This window comes from Struthio camelus, chromosome W (assembly GCF_040807025.1).
Source record: "Struthio camelus isolate bStrCam1 chromosome W, bStrCam1.hap1, whole genome shotgun sequence".
Taxonomy (NCBI): Eukaryota; Metazoa; Chordata; class Aves; order Struthioniformes; family Struthionidae; genus Struthio; species Struthio camelus.
The window spans coordinates 50720679-50742462 of NC_090981.1; the positions used below are offsets into that span (position 1 = coordinate 50720679).

Genomic DNA, 21784 nt, shown 5'->3' on the forward strand with positions numbered 1-21784 from the left:
TTTTTCATAGGGCCCAATTTTTTTCAGCTAACTCATTGGTATTAGTAGAATTTTAAAAAAACACAATAGAAGTTTCATTTAGTGATCTATTGACCAGTATACAAAATATTGTCAGATGCAAAATTCTTCTCATCTTCCCAAATCAGTTCTTAACAGGAATCTGGCCAGAGCAGAACTTTCAAAGTTCTATACTGTCTTGATAAACATCTGATACACTCCAAGATTCATATTTCAGCCCTTTACCTAGATATGAACTATGATTTCTGTCCTGTAGAATTTTCTCAAACACATGACTTGGAAAGGTGGTCACTTTGTTTGAAGCCTCCTGAACTACTGTTCCACTCCAGTCATAAGCCCCAACAGCACCCAAGAGCAGAACATCCTTTAAAAAAATAAAATCAACATTTTAGAACTATGTATTTCAGAGAAAGTGTGAAAGAAGCTGAAGTTACCATAGGTATATAACATCACTGAGTTTTAGCTAGTGCTGTAGTCTAATGACAGCAAGCAGTTGACTGGGGTCCTTTACAACGTTACTACCTCTGTGCTGGAATTTACTACCCCATCAAGCGGAATTACCACATTATTACAAGAAGGTAAGTGACTTTTTCAGCTCCCAGGCTGCTGCAACTCAAGATGAAATGGATTTAAACACTGTAACAATCTCCTAACCTGTTCAACCTGTGTTTGGGCTTGGTAAGTCTTTTAGGTACTCATGATCCTCAGAAAAGTGTTAAACAAAGTGGTAAGAAGGAACTAAAGCCCACTTTTTGTCAGTTCTAATGCAAATGACAGTACACAAAAGCTAACAGAAGAAGATACAAAATTTCATCTTCTATGTGTATTGTAAGGAGATGTCCTTGAGAGAGGATAGTTAAATCTGAAGTCCAAATGAATACACAGATATCTTTGAGTTGCATGCAGAAAATAAATGTAATTAAAATAATTCATATTATTAAAATTCTTTTATTACTGAACAGAGATACTGATATGGAAAATTGCAATAAAAATAGGCTGTGCCACTTCCCTGAACAAACACTCAAAGAGTTCTTAATTTTTGCCTTTCCCTAGCATCAAGTGCTCAGTAAACCATAACTTTGCACTGCTATGGAAAACTTTAAAAATTATTTCACTCATTTTTAAGGGCTGAGAAAAAGGGATAAGACTTCATATATCTTCAGCTGAAAACTGCCTGAATCACAGCTGGATTTTTACAAAGAGGGCCTATTTGCTCAAGATATCCTTACAATTCATTTGTATGAAAAATACATCTGATTTATTATTGCTTCTAAGTGAAACATACTTTAAACAAACATTATTAACATCATAAATATCGGACAAATTCTCTTCAGACTTGTTTACATCCTGGTCAGTGCCTAGAAACAAGCCAGTTTTACAATATTCTTTCAATTCTTCTGAGTTACTCAACAGAGCAAAATGTCAGTTTGGAACAACCGAGCTTTCCATGCTAGGTGAACTCAGAAATCACAGAGTTCCTTGGATTAACTTGCCTCAAAATCATTATAATCAAATAAACTATTATTCAGTTATTCAGTTTCTTCTATTAATGCATATATTTTCCTTCTAAGAAATATGTACCGTCAGCAAACATATTAGAAATCATTTTTGTGGTGTTCAAGTTAAAAAAAAAAAAAAAAAGACAGCATCCCAAGTCATCATTTTTATTAGTCTTGTTTTGTTGCATTTCTATGCATTCATGTCTTCTACCTAATCCTATCTATTTACATTATTAAGTAATTAAATGCACATACCTTTTTCTGAGAGTAATATGCACTGAAGCCCACTTGTGACATTTCCATTTGGAACGTATCACCTTGGTCTGTACCTGGTGTAGTAAGTATTCGCATATGGTTAACCTTACAGAACCACACAGTAGATCCAGTTCTGCTACCTTTGAGAGTAGCAATATGGGGACTGTATATAATTTGTCCTCTTCTCCAAATCTATCCATTCTGCTTAAAATATTTCCAACATTTACAAACAATGGCAAGCTAATAGCTGATAAATAGTAATATATTGTGCTACAAATCTCCTCCAGAAGAGGCAGAGGATGATGGGAAAGATGGCTTGTAACAGTCACTCACAGTACTGTCTGTCATTGTGGCTAATGTGTTTTCATGTTCTCTAGGAAGCGCTAATAATGCACTGGAGTTAACAAGGTTAATAATCACTTATTTACAACTTTCAAATGAATGTTCATGATCGTATATGCTTTACAAAAACTGTTTTAATGGTCTTGAAAATACTGTGATGTGCAGGAAAAATTCCTATGCTAAACGGATGAGACTTGAGTAAAGAACATAACAGGAATTCAGCAGGAGTACTCAGCAAAACCCAGGAAAAAGAAGGGGCTCAAATGATCCACTTGATTTTATTAGCAGCTTGGGCCTGGTTAAGAATAAAAGCAGCTGAGAGAGAGAGGGAAATTTTCACCTTGAACAGAGTAATGCTGCAACCACAAAAGCTTCTCGGAGAGGGCTGAGGGCAGGGTCACAAGTCTCCCAAGCAAGGTCTGAATTTGACTTTGAAAAGCTGGCTTGCAGGAATGACTCATCTCCTCAGCACCTTCATACAAGTTGTACACTGACAACTCTAGGCGATGCTAGGAAAGGAGCCTGGTAAAAGCTACACAGATTGCATTACTGTAACTTTGCAATTTTTGATTTGCTTTTTATCTTCACACTTGATTAGTGTTAACAGAGAAACACAAAGGAATCTGACAAGCAAGAAAGATACCTTTTACTTCCAGTGATCATAGCCCAAATACATTTGAATGCATAGGGACAAACCCTCAGAGGATGCCTGAAAGCCAGGACTTTATTGAAATTTTCAGCAATTCCCACCAATCTGCAGAAACTGCCTTGAAACTCACCCTCATTAGCTGGGAGAATTCCCTGTGAACAGCCCACAAAAACCAGAGCCCTTTTGGTATGCAGCAAGCAGCCCACAGTTCCAGGTACCCATGATTTTCACAGTAGTGCACTAAGATGAAGCCAGATTAAATCCTCAGCTCCTCAGCTGGAAGAATCTGATCTGTTTTTTCAGATACAATGAGTATTTTACCTTCTATGCTAAAAATGCGCTCTCCAAGTGTTCCTGCCTCTTCTAGCAGTGCGGCTTCAGATGACACGTTAAAGAAATACTTGTCTGTTGGATGACTAGCAATTCCTTTGATTTCTTTAATTAAGTTTTTAGTATCGAGTTCATGTCTGATTAAGTATCCCAAAACCTTGGGGGGGGGTGGGGAAAGAACAAAAAAGAAACCATGGTGTTACTCCATTTCCTTCCATATCACGTAAGTATTCAACACTTACATAACGATAAAAATAAAATAACTTTCATTGGTATCACCTAACTGCTTATCAGACTGTATTCCTATACAATGGACCATTCAAATAGGAAAAGACAACGAGGGCAAAGGAGAAAACCCTAAAGTTGCTCAGGGAATATTAGTTCTGCTTTTTCAGCTAATTAAAGAGAACCAATATTCCACTATTTCATATAGATGAAGTTCACCTAGTTTCAGTCTCACCAGTGACAACAATACTTGCATTATATACAGCTTATACACAGATCACACACATTCACCAAAATGATCTTTCCAAAATTGCAATAATATATGTAACTACAGAATTACTTACAGCAATGCCAAATCTGGTTATATTGTCTTCGTTGCATTTACCTATCACTGTTTGCAAGTTGGAGCCATCATGTGATTCACCATCTGTCACAACGACCATTATTTTTGTGGCTGTTGGGCGTCCCCCCGATTCAGGAGAGAAGGCATAACGTCTGTTAAAAATATGGGATGTACCAGATGTAAATTCATAATAGATGGAATTCTGCCTACATAGTTAAATAAATATGTTCATCATTGACTTAGAACAAACTGCATCCGTAATGCTTTTTTATTTCTAAATTAAAAGTCTTAAATAATAATGTTTAATAGCGCTCCTGAGAGTTTGTTCTCAAAGCACTGCTCAAAGAACTGTCAAAAATGTAAGGTAGGAAGTGGAGAAAAAAAACAAGTAGGGCTGCATATTTTTGATAGAAATGTAAAGTCCTGTACAAAAAAAAAAAGTTTTTCCTACTGTTTCTGAATAAAAAGTTTTCTGTCTGATCTAGCATCAATATTTTTCTGACACTAGAGTAGTTAGAAATTGGTTCCACTAACTTCACACAAAAGGTGAGGTGGACTGGAAACAGGTCTACCAAATATTACTACCAAAAATTACTACCAATTATACTACCAAAAATTTTGGTTCCACTGAAGGAAGAATCTGTCTCTAAATAGGCTATTGATTCAGTTGCTATTTAGGCCAAGCGTATAGTCCTTGACCCAACTGCAAAACAGCATCTTCCTAACGAGGAACAAACCTGGTCTGTATTCATATTCAGAGTCACAGTCGGTCGTTTTAAGCTCTTCCTGTATTTCATACTGCTAGTGCTGCGTTGACAAATTGGCACCGGACATGAGATCTTATTTTCCCTACGGTCAACCAAGACCTGACTGGCAAACACAAATGTTTTCAGTTTCACTGAATCAATGGATAAATTTTACTCCTTTCAACGGTTTTGTATCTTCCCTAAAAGATTACTGCAGTGTTTGGTGCACTGTCACGTTAAGGTATTTGAGACAATCCAAACAACTCTGTTGGGTACCAGAACTACTTTAGGGTAGAATTTAATTCAATGGGATATACTTTTCAGCAAGCCTAGTTTACGTATCCCTAAACTGTCCGGAACTGGGTATTGTAAATGTACCTGGTGGATTCTGCCTGGTGCTGGGAACCTCCTCAGAGGCTCTGAGCACTCGCACTCCTAATGGGATAAAAGTCAGCAAATGAAATTCAGGATCTGCTCATCACCTTGCTGGATAAGTTACAGTAGTACCACAGTAATGATCGATATGTTTTACCTTGCATAGTCAATGGCTTTGAAAGTATTAGTCAAATCTCCTCCCTTCTGATAGGTTCCCTCCATTGCTTTAACAACCTCATCCTTCGTTTTATATGTATTTAAGTTGAACACTATGCGCGGATCATTACCATACTGAATTAAACCCACCTATACAATAAAGAAATTCGGTTAGATTATCATGCATTAGTCTTACACAGAATCATGATGTTAAACCATTCATCAGGCTGGAGTAAGAGATCTACAGATGCACATGGGGTTATCATTTTCTTTCAACACATACAAAACCAATTAATATTAATGCACATTTGGAAAGTAAAGAAAGCTACATAGTCTTGCATATTATGTCATTTATTATGTACTACAATATGTTAATGCAAACAATCTGAAATTGTAGTCATTAAACATTTGTTCCAGAAACATTTATGGACAATAATAATACTGGGAGCTCTAGGAAAAATGAGAAAATAGCAAAAATTCTACAAGCTGACCGCACCTCATACTGATCTTTCCTACGGAAATTCTAATGGTTAGGTACTTAATAGCACTGCAAACCCTGCTTGTTTTTAATACAGGTGAATGCTAAAGAAATACACCAAGATGTACACTTACTATGAAAGAAAAAAAAAGAGGAGAGGATGCTAAAGCGAAGATTCAGAGAGGACTCATGACACTGAGCAGGAAGCCTAGCTTTAAGCACCTAGCTGCCAAAGTAGCTCAGTGAGGAAGGCACCCTTGGGGAGAGAGATTTCCAATAGCTCAGTCTTTGTTCCCAGAACTGTTTCTGGAAAATGGACAACTGAAAAGACAGAAAATTTTTAAAAATAGGTACAAAATTTTCCCTACCATCATCAAATTAAAAGGAAAAAAGAACTTCTCAAAGTTCAGAGAGTAACTAAGCAGGGAAAAATTCTTGTTCTAAAAATGTAAAGCTTGAAAATTAAAAGCCATATGAAAACCTTCAATAGAGAAACTGTTCTGCTCTTAACACATCCTCAACAGATTGCATTTTAATGAGTCTTACACCTAATATATGAAGGAGATCTGACTCTACTAGATATAACCTAGATTTCTTTCAGATGATCAATGTTTTACATCAAATTATTAATTCCTTTTGGAATACATTAGCTGTGAGATAGAAACCCCAATCCTGAAAGATAAAGGACAGATGCATAACCTACAGTTTTGAGGGTGGTACTATAATTATGCTTAGGCATACTTGGTTTCCTTTAAAATTGCAGAATTTGCTAATAAAACCTATTGCTTTTTTTCCTTTTTTTTCCTTTGCCTTTTTCAAAGATGTCTTTGACTTACCTGGGTTTTGGTAGGGCCTATATCTAAGCCCTGTACAAACTTTTTCAAAAACGCACGCACTGCGTCCCAGGGATAAATGCTGTTTGACTCATCACAAACCACCACTACATCTATGACAGAGGAGCATTCTAAAATAAAAATAAAAAATGGACATTAAATGTACTTGCAGCCTCAATTTACTTATAACTCTTGGGCTAAATCCAAAAGTGCATACTTAGGTCTTACATAGGCCAACACTTCAGAACAGGAAGGTTTTGCCAGAATGAAGATGCAATAAACACATACGCAGATTTTTAGCCTGTCTTCGTTTTCACTGCTCTAGTGCAATGCCTCTGAGTTCAGAGGAGTGAGTCCAGATTCATACCAGCATTAGATCAGTATCTGTCAATCCTTATGTGTGAATCACAGCATTTTGCTCTTTGCACATACATATTTAAAAAAAAATCCCAAAGTAAGTGTCCCCAACACGACGTATCTTGATTTTGTTTGATCTGTTTTTTATTGAATCTGTTTTGCACATGTTGTCTTACTTTGAACAGCAGGAGAAAAGCTTCTTAGGATCTGGAAACTTGGACTGATTTCAGAACAGACTCCTGTTGCGTAGTATTGGCTTCCACACTGCTGTGCCCACAAGGGACCACAAGTCTTTAAAAATAACAACAAAAAGAAACTATAAAAATAACAAATACTTGTCTCACTGTATCCATATACAAAAACATAATAAGCAGGACTATGAGAATATAAGATGGGATGAGCCCTCTTGGGTTATCAGAGTAAGTCTCTTGCTATCACTGTGACAGTATCAGATAATCCATTTCATAATTTGATTTCTCATTAAAAAGTTGTTCTATTCCAGATCATATTTATGCCTCCTTCTGCAAACTGTTTCCTCCCAACTATGCACAGCTATAACTTCTAGAGAGTGTGAATAAGATTGCAAAAAATTTGTTGCTTTTGTTCATCTGCTTTACAAACTATTGGTTTAAAACTAGGGTTTGGTATTTGCACTCTGCTTATCTGTATGAAAACAAGTACTTCCACTAACCAGGAGGTGGCATCACAGCCATGAGCCAGCGCATGTAGTCTGAACATGCAGTTAGTTAAGTTTTTATTGCAGCGTGTCCTATTACTATGACCAACATGATAGCACCACAACTATCCGTGATCAATGCATACACACACGGAAGAATTAATTTGAGAAGACTGTTCCCAAGGAAAGTGAACTTTGCCAAAATATTTTTAGAGTTAAATTTCTTCATCTCTCAGCCTCATAGTATGCACAATCCTATGTAACTGTAGGCTGTTGCTAGAAGGAGACGTTCTGCCCCAGCCCCACCTTCCCCTCAGCCACAGGTTTCTTTGCCTCCCAGGGAAAACGTTTTGATCATGCTTCTTGCTGAAAATGATCACTGCAAGAAGGTAAGTTTTCTGCTGGATCAACCACATGGTTGCGTGACAGCTAGATCTCATGAAAGGAAACGTGTGGTTGGGAAGGGGAACAGAGCACAGTACTATCTCTTTACATAGTTAGATCGCATAAAGCCATATTGTGAAACCTCTTCAGAATTCAAATATATGATATAGGAAGGATTTTTACAAAAATACCTAGATGAGAAAAGACAAATACTGAGACACTATTTGGTTATGTGATTACTTGAGGAGGTTTTTTTTTTTTTTTTGAGAAAAATCACACGAAGTATTGAGAGGTACGCAAAGAAAAAAAACATAACCTCTGTTCCACAGTTCTGAAAGAAATGATAGCTTCATTACGAACGCTTTTTGATTGACCTATCAAGTCAGGAGAGCCTGGAAAACAGGAGCTGCACCATCTCTATTTAAAAAGTGAAGAGAAAGTGAACAGCATTCTTACTCTTTTCTCAAAAGTACTGAAAAAGTACTGAAAAAGCAAGTAATTAAAGGAGGAAGTAAATGGAAAATGAGCTCAATGTAGCATAGGTTTACCAGAGGCAGATCACATCAAACTACCCTAATATATTTGACAAGATGTCATAATTTCTACAAAAGAGGAAAGAAGTATATCTAAGGAAGAGATCGAGAAACAGATGGATGGGCACTGACTGATTACAGGGTGACCATCAGTAGGCAGCCAATGTACAAAGCAAATATGGCCTGAAGATCTACATCAAGGAACACTTGTGGTTGAGACAGGGAAACACTAAATCCACTGTATAAAGGCAAGATCCTCTCATGGAATACAGCATACATCTGGTCAGCGATGTTCGAGAAAGGTAAAATTTAGAAAGTGTATTTTGGAGGAAAAACTCCAGGATCACCTAGCAAAACACAACAGACTGAAAGAAAATGATTCTGTGTGTTAAATACAGAAGGGAGATTCTGCACCTTAGAGAAACGGGAGCTATTTCAGCTAAAGGAACAATCCTGCCACGAGAACAAACTGATAGAAACTTAGACTGGAAAAAAAAAAACCCAACAAACTGTTAACCATCAGAGGAGCGAAATTCTAAAAGAGCTTTCCAAAAGGGCTAAAAAGGCCTCAGAAAAAGGAAATGTGCACGTGTAAATGACTGCCCTTCACCTGGGATACCTGTAAGTAACAATCACGCTGAACCAGCAGGATCCACTAGCTAACACACAGGTGCACCAGGTGGGATCACACTGGAACTGAAGAGCCCGGACGCCTTGGAGAACGCGGGGATGCAGAACGGCCTGGTGAGAGCTGTGCAAAGCTGGTCATGCTGAGAGCCGCAGCACGAGGGGGTAAGCGGCACAGTGAGCAGGGACAAAGAAGCTCCAGGCATAACACGAAGAACCTCTCACAGCAGAAAGCTGTGACAGACAGGGAGTCTCGGAGTGAAGTCCTGGCTAACAGGGACTTGCAATCGCAATCAAAGACAATCTCTGCTATTGTCCAATTCAAGCCACTCTAGGATGTGGGACTTCTGATGTTCTTTGTTGCTGAGTCACAGACAAGCACCTGTCTCCAGTATCACTTTCTCCTTCTGTCAAAAAGAACGCACCTCACCGAAGAAGTGGTTAACCATTCAGGTGTTAGCATTTAACTGTTTTGGTGTTTTTATGCTATTTAGGTAGTCAGTTAACACTGTATGGATTAGAAAAGCCTTTTTAATCAAGAGAAGCTCAAGTATAACAAGAAAATGCAAATTTTTCTGCATGAGATGTTTTAAAAATGACTGCAGTTTCTGATACTGATTCAAGTGGGAATGCATGGGACAGTATTAACAGCAATTAAAAGTATTACCCAAGAGATATAATTAGACTTTTAATCAATATCTTCTCAAACCAACAATCAAGAGAAGCACTGTTGCTGTAATCTAAACTTAGGATTAACCTTACCGACTTCAGGAGAGCTGCTGCAAAGCCTGGAGTTAAGTCAGGTATATGATAGTGAAGATGAATAGTTGAACGTTTGCATGATAACTAGCAAGATGCAGCAGAAAAAATACAAAATTGGAAGTGAGCCAATAGAGGACAGACTCTCAAAACTTATTTGTCTGCAGTTTACTGCACCTGTCTACAATGTGTGTATTGTAAACCGGAATACATCCGCATCCCAAGAGTCTTCATGCTTATTATGTTTAAGGGTGTAAAAGACAGAGTGTATTGAACAGGCCTTAACTGCCTTTCAATCATGAAATCTCAGTTTTACAGGCTCCAAGGAGACTGGTTTGCAGAATATGCACATAGACAACACATCCTCCTCCTCCAGATCACTTACCAAATAAACCACATTGGTAGTGTAAAAATTAAGCAATTTAATGGGATTGGAAACTCTGACATCTGAGGAGAACAGTTACTGGGTAAGCGCTTTACCAACTATAGTGTTCAAAGTGGAGGAAAGATCCCATAATGCCTTTTGAGAGCACAAGACCAGCTTACAGCTATCTGTGACAGAAATGTTCCTGCCTATGTTCTTTAACCTATATTACAGAATCTGTAGTTATATGTTTGGTAGGTTTCTTCCATGGGATCTTTGGACAAATGCAGAAGGAGACAATTCCTAATTTTCCTGATTTTGTAACTTAGGCAATGATAGCTGGATGGAGTATTTTAAAATAGGCAAAACGTACTAATCTATGCTACATAATACAATGTACTCAATTTGGATTAATAAAAAAGTGTGCAGAATTATAGTTTCTTCATTCTCCACAGGAATTTCTGTGTTTATTGAATACATCATTGACACGTACCAGAAATCCTCCTGTTTTTGAGTTCTGTATCAGAGTCAAGCCAAGGTTCATTTCTTCCTTTATCTCAGTCACATTTGGAATGGTTGTTAAAGCTAAAATACAAAGAGATTAAATAATGACACAATAGTAAATAAGATGCACAAGCAATTTAGTAAATTAGAATTTATTTTCTAAATTTTTTTTCCTCGGGATCTAAGATTCCTCTTCCAAATGCCTGTATAAAATTTTGTGAAAGAAGAAACTAATCTGTGTGAAAAGTCTGCTAAACATGAATGTTAATTCATAGATGTTAATTAAGTATGGGAGAAAATGACATTTAGAGTGCCTTCCCTCAAGGGTTAAAGGCAACAGAATGGAAAAGAAGACAATTTCTTCTTTTTAGTACTGTGTACTTTTAGTTGGTTGAACAGCTACAGTTGGGTAGCTGCTGTTAACAGTCCACAGGACATCAGATTCCTCTGATTCAGTATCAAGCTTTAGATAAAAATATGAAAGGACCCATGGATGACAGAAATGCTTTGCATCTTAAATAAAGTTTTAACAGGCATCTCAACATACTGTACTATGTTCAGAAAAAAAAAATCTAATTACTGTCCTCTGTCATTCTGTATTTTCACTGCATCCAAAAGGGAATTTCATTTGAAACTTAGTCTACACAGAGGACCATAAGCACACGGAGCCAGAAAAGGCTTCATATAATATGAAGTGCAATTCAAAATGAGACTGTAATGAGAACCCTCAAGTATAATGTAAATATATTATAAATATTACAATGTTAGTAATAGGGCTGATACAAATGGCTAAGAAAGATGATGAGAGTGCTGACAGAGGCAGAATAAAAAGTTTTATTGGGAAGGTATAGCAAATAGTAATTATGAGAATGCAGTTCTACAATAAGCTAATTCCAGAAAACAAATCCACCTTAGCAATGTGTGAAACAAATAGCAAAAAGACAAAAAAAAGTTCACGTGAGTATCACATGGGCAGCTGTAAAAAGTCATTATGTGCAATTGATTTTAGAACTCAAGAAATATAATTAACAAGAAGGGAGAAGATCATTAGAAAAGGCCTTATAAAAAACCGTGATAACCGTATTTCATTCTTGAAGGGGCCAAAGACTAAGGAATGCTGATCTTATCGATGAAATTGAAATTCCTCTGAATGCCAGTACAACAACATGCGCACAATCTTTACTGACACCTATTTTTGTTATTGCTCTTGCTGACTGCTGATTATTGACATATTCACCTGGTACAAAAATGAGGAAAAACTGAACAATTATAGTGAGACATTACTCATTACAACTTACCTTGTAAATTCAATTTTTTGCAGGTAGTTTTGGATGTACCAACAGGACATGCATAGATATCTCCAGTTCTATTAGCTGGATAGCCACTCCAGGGTGAACCAACCAACAACCTAAAATAACAGGAACTGCATTATTCCTTTAATGACACTGGAAAAGACCATCAGCAATATTACAAAGCAAACTGAAAGTAACAGGTAAAGAGGCTTTCCTAAGATATAGTACCTAAGGAATTAAAGGGTTCTCTCCAGAGCTGTCCAGAAGGCGAACTTTATTTAGATGTTAATACATTGGATTCAGTATGTAAGGGGCAACTTTGGCAGAGACTCCTCCTGGGATTAGACTGGCTCAAATATATATACTGTTGCTATTGTGATCTCAAGCCAAAATGTCAGAAGAGATACAGCAAAGGTATTAAAATATGCTAATGCATTAAAAAAAAAAGATATACACATTGTGAATTGAAAGACAAAAATTTTTATTCTCCTACCAGGTAACAGTTAATTGATTCCTTTAAGTTATTCTTTTAACTGATAAGAAGCATTTCCTACAGGATTTACTCAGCAATAGCAAAGTACTTATGTCTGACTTTGAACCCTACCACACCTTGAAAACACTGAATCAGAAAGAAAACACTGCAGGTGACTGCAGACTGCTGCATGAAGTACATTTGTTCTTCAACAAGATGTTTAAGGCTTACGAAAATTTCTGCATATGCTATGAGGTGATTCACTTTCTCTAAGTTATTCCTTGGTCTGCCATAAGGCTCCCACACCAATATCCACTCCTCAAAACACCTTTCTCAATTTCTAATCTCAAAAACTTTAAAAAAAAAAAATCAAATTCACCCCATGGGAATACTGCTTAACAATACCTATGTTTCAGTATAATAACTCTCTAAGAGACGGAGACCGCCGGGCAGTTTAGGGTAGCGTAGGACTGGAAGATAAGGATAACTCTTCATACAGTTTTGTACAGAGTGAAACGTGGGTAAAGCGAAACATGACCAAAAACATGAACTCAACAGATAAGAAAAAAATGAACTGGCTGATTAGAAAGCAGGGACTGCAGGTATTTCCTCCAACAGCAATGTTAGACTGTCGGCTTATGCAGCAAAGCCTATGGTATTAATTAATGCTTTTATGGGACTGTAAAAGGATAAGCAATGGGACCCCCGTATGGAATATGAAGTTTCATAAGAAAGATTGCTAAAAGCTCAATTTGCCTCCTCCAAAACTTAATAAGTAGTTAATGTAAACACATTGCACCCTAACAACAACATATTTTATAAAATAATTATGTTTCAAAGTATTGCTATATATCCCATTAAGTTTCCAGGGATCATCTGATTTCATTGCTGCAATTTTATAATCAGTTTGAATAAAATAGGCTTGATAAAAATATATAGTTTTAGATGAACAAGCAAGAGTTTGAATCCTTTTCAGCTTTGCCGTAAGGAAAATACTATCTGCAATTTTTAAAGTTGATACTTGTACTTAAGAGTACAAATAATATTATTCCATTTTACTAGTCCAGTTAGGAGAAAATTCACAATCTATTTTCTTTGCATACAAATGTTTTAAAAATATCTACCTCCTTTTTAATTACCTTGTTGAAAAATAGTGATTACGCAGGCAACAGGAACCGGTCTTGTGCACTTTTAGCATCTCTAAACCTGCAATTCAGGTTCATATAAATACCTCTCTATAAAACTAGTGTACGTTACAATTGCTGCGAGGATGCCTCTGACCTTGTAATTTTCCGTGCAATATAATCTTTTGTGCACAGTGGAAACCAGAACCACCATTGTTCAGGACCAAACAACCAGAACTCTCCAGAAACCGCTCCTTCGGGCATACGCCAGGAGACCATACAACCAGCAAACGCTTGCAATGACACATAGGGCTGGAGCCAGTGAAGTCACTGACAGACGGAAGACAAGGCGTTACATACAGTCTCTCCCCTTGATAAGTACTACAGAGTAATATCCAGTAATAAAATGCTAACTGGGCTAATGGGAGAGAGAAAGGGCTATCCGCTTGCACAGCAACAAAAAGAGAATAAAAAAGGAAAGGACAGCATAGGGGCGTGAGTAATGCTGTAAGGATATATTCAAGTTTCAGACGTTAAGTTTCAAGGTGAATATCGCACTGCACACTTTTGTACATATCTGCATGTTTTTTCTGTCTTTCCCAAAGTCAAACATATTTCAGAATCCACACAGGAGAAGGACAGTTGCTATTTAAAAGAATGACTTTAAAGGATCTTGGAAATACCCCTACGTCACCCTGCCTTGTCACTTAATTCACTGTAATTGTCTGGTCTGCTCTGGAATCGTTCTGCAGCGATGGGTTATCTTGAAGTCTAAAGCACATTGTTTATACAGACAGAGTGAAAATACGAAGCAACAGGAAACTGTTCTGTGATGATCTCACTCCTCAAATAGTTGAGCCATAATCATTTTCTTGCCCACATTTCTACGTTCAGTTAACAATGGCTGATGTAAATTAAAGATTCCCAACTCGTACTTCCGCTGCCGAGGGGACTGATGTGGCAGCCCTTCCCTCAGCCCTCTCCCAGGTCATCCCAGGGAACGACATTTGCTCTGCGGGGCCCAGAACCAGAAACCGGAAAGCTTCCACCTCATTCAGCTATGCCTACAGTAGGGAAAGATACCCTGGAAAACTAACTTGAGAGAAAATGTTTTTAATTAATGCACTGATAAGCATCACTAGGTAGCTGGAGACAGAGGTGTGTTAGAAGTTTGTGGTTAACGCTAAAGTTTCGACTGAGATGTTCCGGAAATAGGCCTATACATTACAAGGCAATTACAACCTTGATATAGGGCACTACGATGACAAGAATGTGCGTTAAATATAAATTTGGATCTGTGTCCCAAAACATGACTTTAAAGCATCATCATTTTTTCTCACACTGCCATAAAGATGCAACTTCTGCAGGCACCAGCCTCCCTGTTATCCTGGCAGGCCGGGCAGGAGCCAGTAATGGACGAGTGCTTTGAGCTCCTGCTGCCCCACACCAAACTCTAACCTTGGGACAGCCATAAGTCTACCCGTGACTCCAAAAGCAGAGCTCGGCACCAGGAAACCTGACACAAGCTGCTGTCTCCTGCTAGCACCAGCTTTCAACCAAGGTCTGTGGCTCTTGAAGAACCCTCTCCACCACCACCAAAAAAAAAAAAGAAAAGAAAAAAGAAAAAAAAATAGTACTTGAGCACTAGCTGTTGCAAAGTCTAAGCGTAGAATAAGCAATTCTCTCTGTCAGCATGACTATTTGAGCTTGCTCCATGGCCTTTAAGCTGCTCGGCAGTAATCTGGGCTCTGAAGCTCCTGCTTTTCCCAATCCCAACTTTAACTCCAACCCAAACATCTATTTGTACCAGAAAACCAACAGTCTTTACACTCTTTTACACCCAGCCCACTTTCAGAACTTAATATTCACTTTATTTCACTTTTGCTAGCCTTAAAATTATCCTTACAGCTGTTGTGTCGTTCAAACAAAAAACCTAAATCAAACAAGATACGCTCCTCTCATTCTAAACGCAAATCTAAATCTGTGCCAACCGTGCCTAAAGCAAACTTAATCCTAGCTTTTATTTAGCTTATATTCCTCGTACTTTATGGGAAATTATTATACTACCTTCCCCTTCGCTGGAGTTTTGACTTCATTGTAGATTTGTGGGTTGCATGAGAATATAAAGCCTTTAAATCTGCCCAAATGCTAACCCTACTCCCAAAGCCATAATTACGCCATAAGTAAAAAAAGAAAAGGTGCCAATAAAGTGCCATACACAGAATTTAACACTTACAACTGAATATTACTGGAACTTTAACTTGCAGAAACGATTAGAACCTGTTTCCTTATTTGACTTAAGAACTCTAGCCTGCCATCAATATTTACTTGAGAAAAAATTAGGAATCATGTTCTCCTGCCAACCCTAACCTTCTGCTTTCTACTGCCAACCTTACTGCACCTAGCAAATAACTTTATTATTGTTCCTCTTGCATCCTGAGCCTTACTTTAGCTTAAAGCTAACTAACCTTAATCTATGCTATAAATCAGCATCTCCTATTTGCCTTTTGAAATGAACACGAACCATTACAGTAGATAGTTATACAATACAGCTCTGGGAAAATATATGTGTATCCTTCTAAAACATGGGAAACGAAGAAAGTAAGAGAGTATTTGGATAGCACCCTGCTAGCTACAAAAATATCTCCTTACTTTACTGGGATTAAACAGGATGTGCATGAAGCAGAGTGAAACTGAATGTATCATGAAAGAATGTAAGACATGATTACTCAAATACTTGTTTTAAAATAAACTATATCATATAGAGTATATTAATTAAGGCTCTTTTTCAGGCATGAGTTAAGTGTTTATTTTTACAATACTTCATTATGTATCCTCGTAGATCATCTTTACATAATACTATAGTGATTAGTACGTAATATTGCTCAGATATTATTAGTCAGCTCCTTAATCAGTCTCCAACATTGTATACAAAGCAATGGAACTTCATGAAGTCAAATAAAGTTCAGCTGCAATGTCATACACACAGGCTGCAGAAGTGGCAGAGCAGAGTCCAACAGGAATTATTTCTGGGAAATTACATCATGACAAAGCTAATAACGGGCAAAGTGTCCTGTAGCAGAAAACAAAATTAGAATTCGTGATGAAGAGCTGAATTCTCAGCTGTTGTCAGAATATGTTTTATATTTTATGGTGTGGGTTTTTTTTTTCCCTCTTCCTCTTTTCATGTATTTGGTCTTTAATGTTTTTTTTTAAACAAGGGTGCCAATGCAATAGGAATATAAAAGTAGAAAGGACCTCTTGAATCATCTGACCCAGTTCCCTACAATTACAGGAAATGACGAATTGATACGAAGACCAGAAAAGTCTTCATTCTCATAGGTGCTTCTCTGCACATTTCCAAAACCCTTATCATCGAAAACTTACAATCCTTTAAACAAAAGGCTAAAAAAAAACCCTCAAAAACTATGGTGAGTTATAGCAAGAGAGGTTTGACTGACAAAAGGCATTGCAGAGAGAAGCCACTGCGGCTTCTCAAAGCAGAAAAAGGCAAAGCATAGGTCATGCAGGTGCAGGAAACACAACTAGGCAAGGAACCATGTTTGCCTGTAGCAGTGGTGCTGACGCTTAAAAGCCTGAGGTAGAACGACGGTGGCATATTGTTTAAAAAGAAGTTGGCTAAAATGTGCTATCTTCATTAAGGTCAGAATGTTTCGAAAACTTATTGATTCCAAGAAAAGTTACTGTAGAAATATGTCTTTGCATCAAAACATTTTATTGGTCCGAACAGGCAACACACCAACTTAGGAGAAAAGCTATCATGCTTTTATAACAGTAATGATCAGTTTGCAGTGATTTTAAAAACTATTTAGCAGTGCAATGACTATGTAAAACACCAGTAATTGTAGTGCTTTTTAAGGTGTCTTTACTGACATGATATGAAATAAAACAATAAGTATTTAAAAAGAGGAAAAAAATTCGTAACAAATTCCAAAACAAAATTCAAAAACTCCAAATCCTAATCACAGATATAACCAAGTAGAGTAGCTGCAACTTGGTACCAAAACAATACATGAACAACAGATCACAGTTTTGGCTCTACTGCGGATTATATCTACAGACTGTCTTGAAGACACATATAGGTATATGTAGGTAATCTTCAAGGAAAAAACAGTTTAACAGCTATATTCAGCTGTCTTCCTCATTTGGAAAGAGATACAAAAACAAATAAACAAACCCAATCTCTGGAGAACATTAGTATTGTTAGTTTTGCAGAATATACTGTCAGTTGCTGTTTTTGGCATACACATTCAAGACAAACTTGACAGGGTACAATCCACCTTTATGAAATATTATGTTTTCAAGTGAAGTGTGCATTTGGTCTCAATTTAAGGTTCCAGTACAGGTGATCTCACCACAGGGAGAACCAGAGTGTAAACTGAATGATGTTTCTGTTGTGTCTAATTACTTGTGTGGTGGGCTGCCTGAATTTTTCTATTTGATGAGTATGTTTCCTTGGCGTTCACAACTCTCGTTGACACCATCAAAGAGCTCCAGTTTTGAAATTCCCACCAGGCACAGTCAAAAGCTTGAGCTTCGCTTGACTTGCAAGTTTGTGCTTATTTGTATCGCATCGTGTGCCATCAATGCCCACGGTGGCAGACCAGTGTCCAATTATCCCGGATCATCTGACTCTGCACAAAAAGAGCTCCCTTGCTGGTTTGTGTCACAGCTCCTCCAGCCCATACTAGCCCCCTTGCAGTCCTGAACTCCTGGTTTGATAAGTCTTCTCTCCCTGCTCTGAACTCATCTCCAAGCAGAAGTTGATAACACACTGCTGTGGGCACAGTCCCAGTTCTGCAAAAACTCTCCTGTCTTTATCATTTTCTGTAGCCCTTATTGCCTCATACAGATGCCTCCCATAAATACATTCAAATAACATAACTAGATCTGTTGGTTTTTTTCGGTATCTCTCCTTTCTGCTCTTTGAGATAATATAAAAGGATTTTTAAGGCTCCATTTAATACAGCACCATGTGATTTTCTTAACAGAAGTAAGGTCAAGGAAATGTGCGGTCCACTTCAAATAAGAAGTGATGAAATTCCTAGCCGATCTTAGATTCTGGATAATCTCTCCCTTGAAGAAAGTTGTCACTTGAGCAGTGTTTGATGTGGTGAGCAGCTCCACTGTGCCTGAACAGAGTTTTCAAGTGCATCATACGTTTGCTGCACAATGACGGTCTCTTCATAAAAGGATACAGTAATAAAGGCTCCCTTTTGACAGAAAGCAGTGTCACAGCCTTGTGCAAGGCCTCAGTCTGTTTATCTCGCTCCTAGTTCAGCCGTGTCAAAAAGTGTTCCACGAACGGACTGCAGGCTGTGCGGTGTGTGTTCAATCCTATTGAATAGTTTGAGTGGTTTTTTTTTTTTTCCCCCAAATAAAACACACAAGAAAAAGTGTTGTTGTTCTAAGAGAATAAAAGTTAAGACTAGCAATGAAGAGAACAAGAGAGTAAACTATGACTGGCTATGCTTTTAAGCACATCTAATGATTTTTTGTGAGAAAGACCAAAAAGAGCTTTTCTTCACTGAAGAATCTGTAATGATTCACGATGACTAGAACAAGAGCTGACAGAATTCCCCTGACTTCTGGGACTACAGTCAGGCATACTGAAATGAATGAACCAGTGATGAAGAACTACAGAAGGGTCCCAGATTCATATTATTCATATACCTGGGAGAAAGGATAGCGAAATTAATCCAAAGTTCCTTTCTTCCTCTAACTCCAGCATGTACTATGAAAATTCCTCCACTACCACTTTCTTGTATATCAGGAGTAACAATACAACAGGGAAATATAAAACAAAAATAGGCTGGGTGAGTCTTGAGCTGTTGTAACACCTTACAGAAAAACTTACAAGAATAGAATACAGGACATAATTTCCCCCAAATACCTGGTATGAGCTGAAGCGTTCAATTCACTTGAGGCAAACATTCTCGTTCTCCTTCAATAGCTTTACACAGAAGTCACCAAAAAAAAGGTGGGGGGAGGGGAGAGAAAAAGAGGCTCTGAACTGTGCTGGACTAAGCACATAATTAAAACGGGCAGAAACAGAGTGAGAAACTGCCGTGCATCAGGCAAGGAGAAAGGGAAGTGCCTGCCCAAAACAGGGAGAGGATACCTCAGACTTTTAGTTTAGAGGAAACAGCTGTGCTCTCCTCTTACTTTACCTCCTGGTTACTGTCCATGTAAACAGGGTAATGCCTGAGAAGCAGTGGGATTGAGGTAGTCTTATATTTATGCATAACAAACCACATATATACGAATAACTACTTACAGTATTTGAGTACCAGTGAAGTATTTATAGATGTACAGTCCCTGCCATGACAGATACCTTAAGCTCTGTGGCTGCTGGGACCCCAAAAGAGAAAAACAACATGTTTTCCACTAAATGGGCTTACACTAGATTAATACTTTTAAAATTTCTGACAACCAGCCTTACTAGAGAAAATATTTAATTAATTACTCATTACGACCAATGCTGTGACAACAAATGGATTTCACATCAAATTTTACGGCTGAAGAACTGCAGCAGAGACAAGGCCCTTGCTCAGATTTTGTTAGAGTATACACCCAAGTATTTGTCCCTCAAGGAGGGAGCAATTAATATTATATCAGAAAAAAGTTAAATAGATGTAAGTTCACATAATTTTTAATAATTAATATAGAACTTCTCAGCCCCATTGATTTTTTTAATATGAGCAATGTTAAAACGGGATAATATCCCAGATACGTGGAATGTGTAACAGACATGCTGTTGACTGAAGAATGAATGAAATCAGAGTTAAAATTCTACAAGACACTGTGAGTCTTAGGAAACTAGTGTATTGGCAAGAAAAGTAAGAGCTGAGCAAACTATATTCTTTAAAGAAAAAAAAATCTGAATGTACACATGCAAACATCTTTAGAATATTTTCACTTTGTTTTAATAAAGTTAGCATTTACTAATAAAAAGATAACTGTAATATACATATGAATTAACAGGAAGTAATTTAAATGAAATTCATAATTACAAACATAAAAACAAGTTGCAACACTTTTCCTTAATCTAATTGGACATATAACAAGGTATTCAAACCACTTACCATTTGCCTTGTTCATTTAAAAACTGCTGTACTGCATATCCAAACTGCTCTCTTGATGGACCAGAAAATATTTTTGCTCCAAGAAGCCCAACATTGTAGGCTTCACAACAGTTATGAAGAATGCCTGTTAACAGAAAGATTAATATTTTCATATAAGCAATTAAAGAAGAATTTTGATCCCAGTGAAAAAGGCTTTTCATCTGTGCCAACTCCCCCAACAGAAGAAAGTAAAACGTAGCCTTTGACATAGGCAATAAAAAGCAACCTTTCACCTACCTATAAACAACAGTACTCATCTAGCTATATGCAATGCCTGTCTAGCACACTTCACAGGTGTTTTGCAGGCACAGATTAATGACTCATCCACTATTTGGCTTAACAAATGCTGCAGCATTACTAATATGAGTGTTTTAGTTAAAGAGAGACAAGAAATATAACTCAGAGGTCTTTTACCCTCCTCTACCTGAAGATAGGCTTAAGGCAGAGCAAGCATATCAATAGCCTACTCAGGTATATTAAAATGAAAATCCACTGATGATAACTGTTAATACTGTTTGTAGTCCACTGTCTATCTGCAGGTTATTGTCTGAAATATGGGAATAAAAATCTGCCTACCTACTGCATCAGAAAATCTACATTTTTTAGTCATTTCAATATTACACCCGTAAGTGTTTGTTTTCTGTCCAAACAGCCAGAACAGTTGTCCAAACAGGAAAACTTAGAAATATAAACACGAAAGATTTATTGCTGCATTAATAAATTATGACACTTAATCTTGAAACTGCACTTTGCTGTGATCAGGGTATTAACTGCTTTTCCTTGGGCACTCCCATGCCTAGGAATAAGAGTATTTCAGTCCATTTCACTCCACTCCACTTTCAAGGAACCAGCAGGGCTGGGGATAAGCTTCTGCACATCCCCGGTTTGCAAGGTGTGGGAGTTCAGTTACCCATTCATGAAGGACCTGATTTCTTTATAAACAAAAGTGGTACATGGACATCAGGGAGAGCGTCTATTACAGACGCTGCAGGAAAAGGGCCTGAGACTTCTAATACCTGTGAACAGACAATTTCTTCTGCCCCTGCTTGGAGGTGGAAGGACTGAGACTATGGTGGGACCCCTGGAATAAGCTACAGATCAGCTGCAGACACTTTAGGGCTTATGACAATCCTCCAAAAAAAGGCAATTAAGGAAGAAATCATGACTTATCATTCCACTGTGCAGTTACTGCCTTTGATTTCCTGGTGAGATGAGTTCACAGAGTTGCTCAATGGTTAAACAATGTCCCTTACATTTTCCCTCCCTTCCTGTGTGCCCTGACAGAATGAGTTTTATCT

The 21784-nt window shown here is 37.6% G+C and overlaps 1 protein-coding gene across 2 annotated transcripts in view; it reads right to left on the minus strand.

Moving 5' to 3' along the window:
- The window catches only part of LOC104146839 (integrin alpha-2), a 72416-nt gene that overhangs the window by 30707 nt on the left and 19925 nt on the right, over positions 1-21784 (minus strand). Inside the window, exons 2-11 of one of the 2 annotated variants that reach the window (XM_068926427.1) lie at positions 20448-20571; positions 11752-11861; positions 10443-10534; positions 6783-6897; positions 6253-6380; positions 4940-5088; positions 3663-3813; positions 3085-3250; positions 1773-1846; positions 244-382 (exon numbers count right to left, since the gene is read on the minus strand). In XM_068926427.1, coding sequence (XP_068782528.1) covers positions 244-382; positions 1773-1846; positions 3085-3250; positions 3663-3813; positions 4940-5088; positions 6253-6380; positions 6783-6897; positions 10443-10534; positions 11752-11861; positions 20448-20571 — 1248 coding nt within the window. Of the gene's footprint in view, positions 1-243; positions 383-1772; positions 1847-3084; positions 3251-3662; positions 3814-4939; positions 5089-6252; positions 6381-6782; positions 6898-10442; positions 10535-11751; positions 11862-20447; positions 20648-21784 lie in introns of those variants that run through there. The other variant, XM_009679077.2, reaches the window with a different exon arrangement.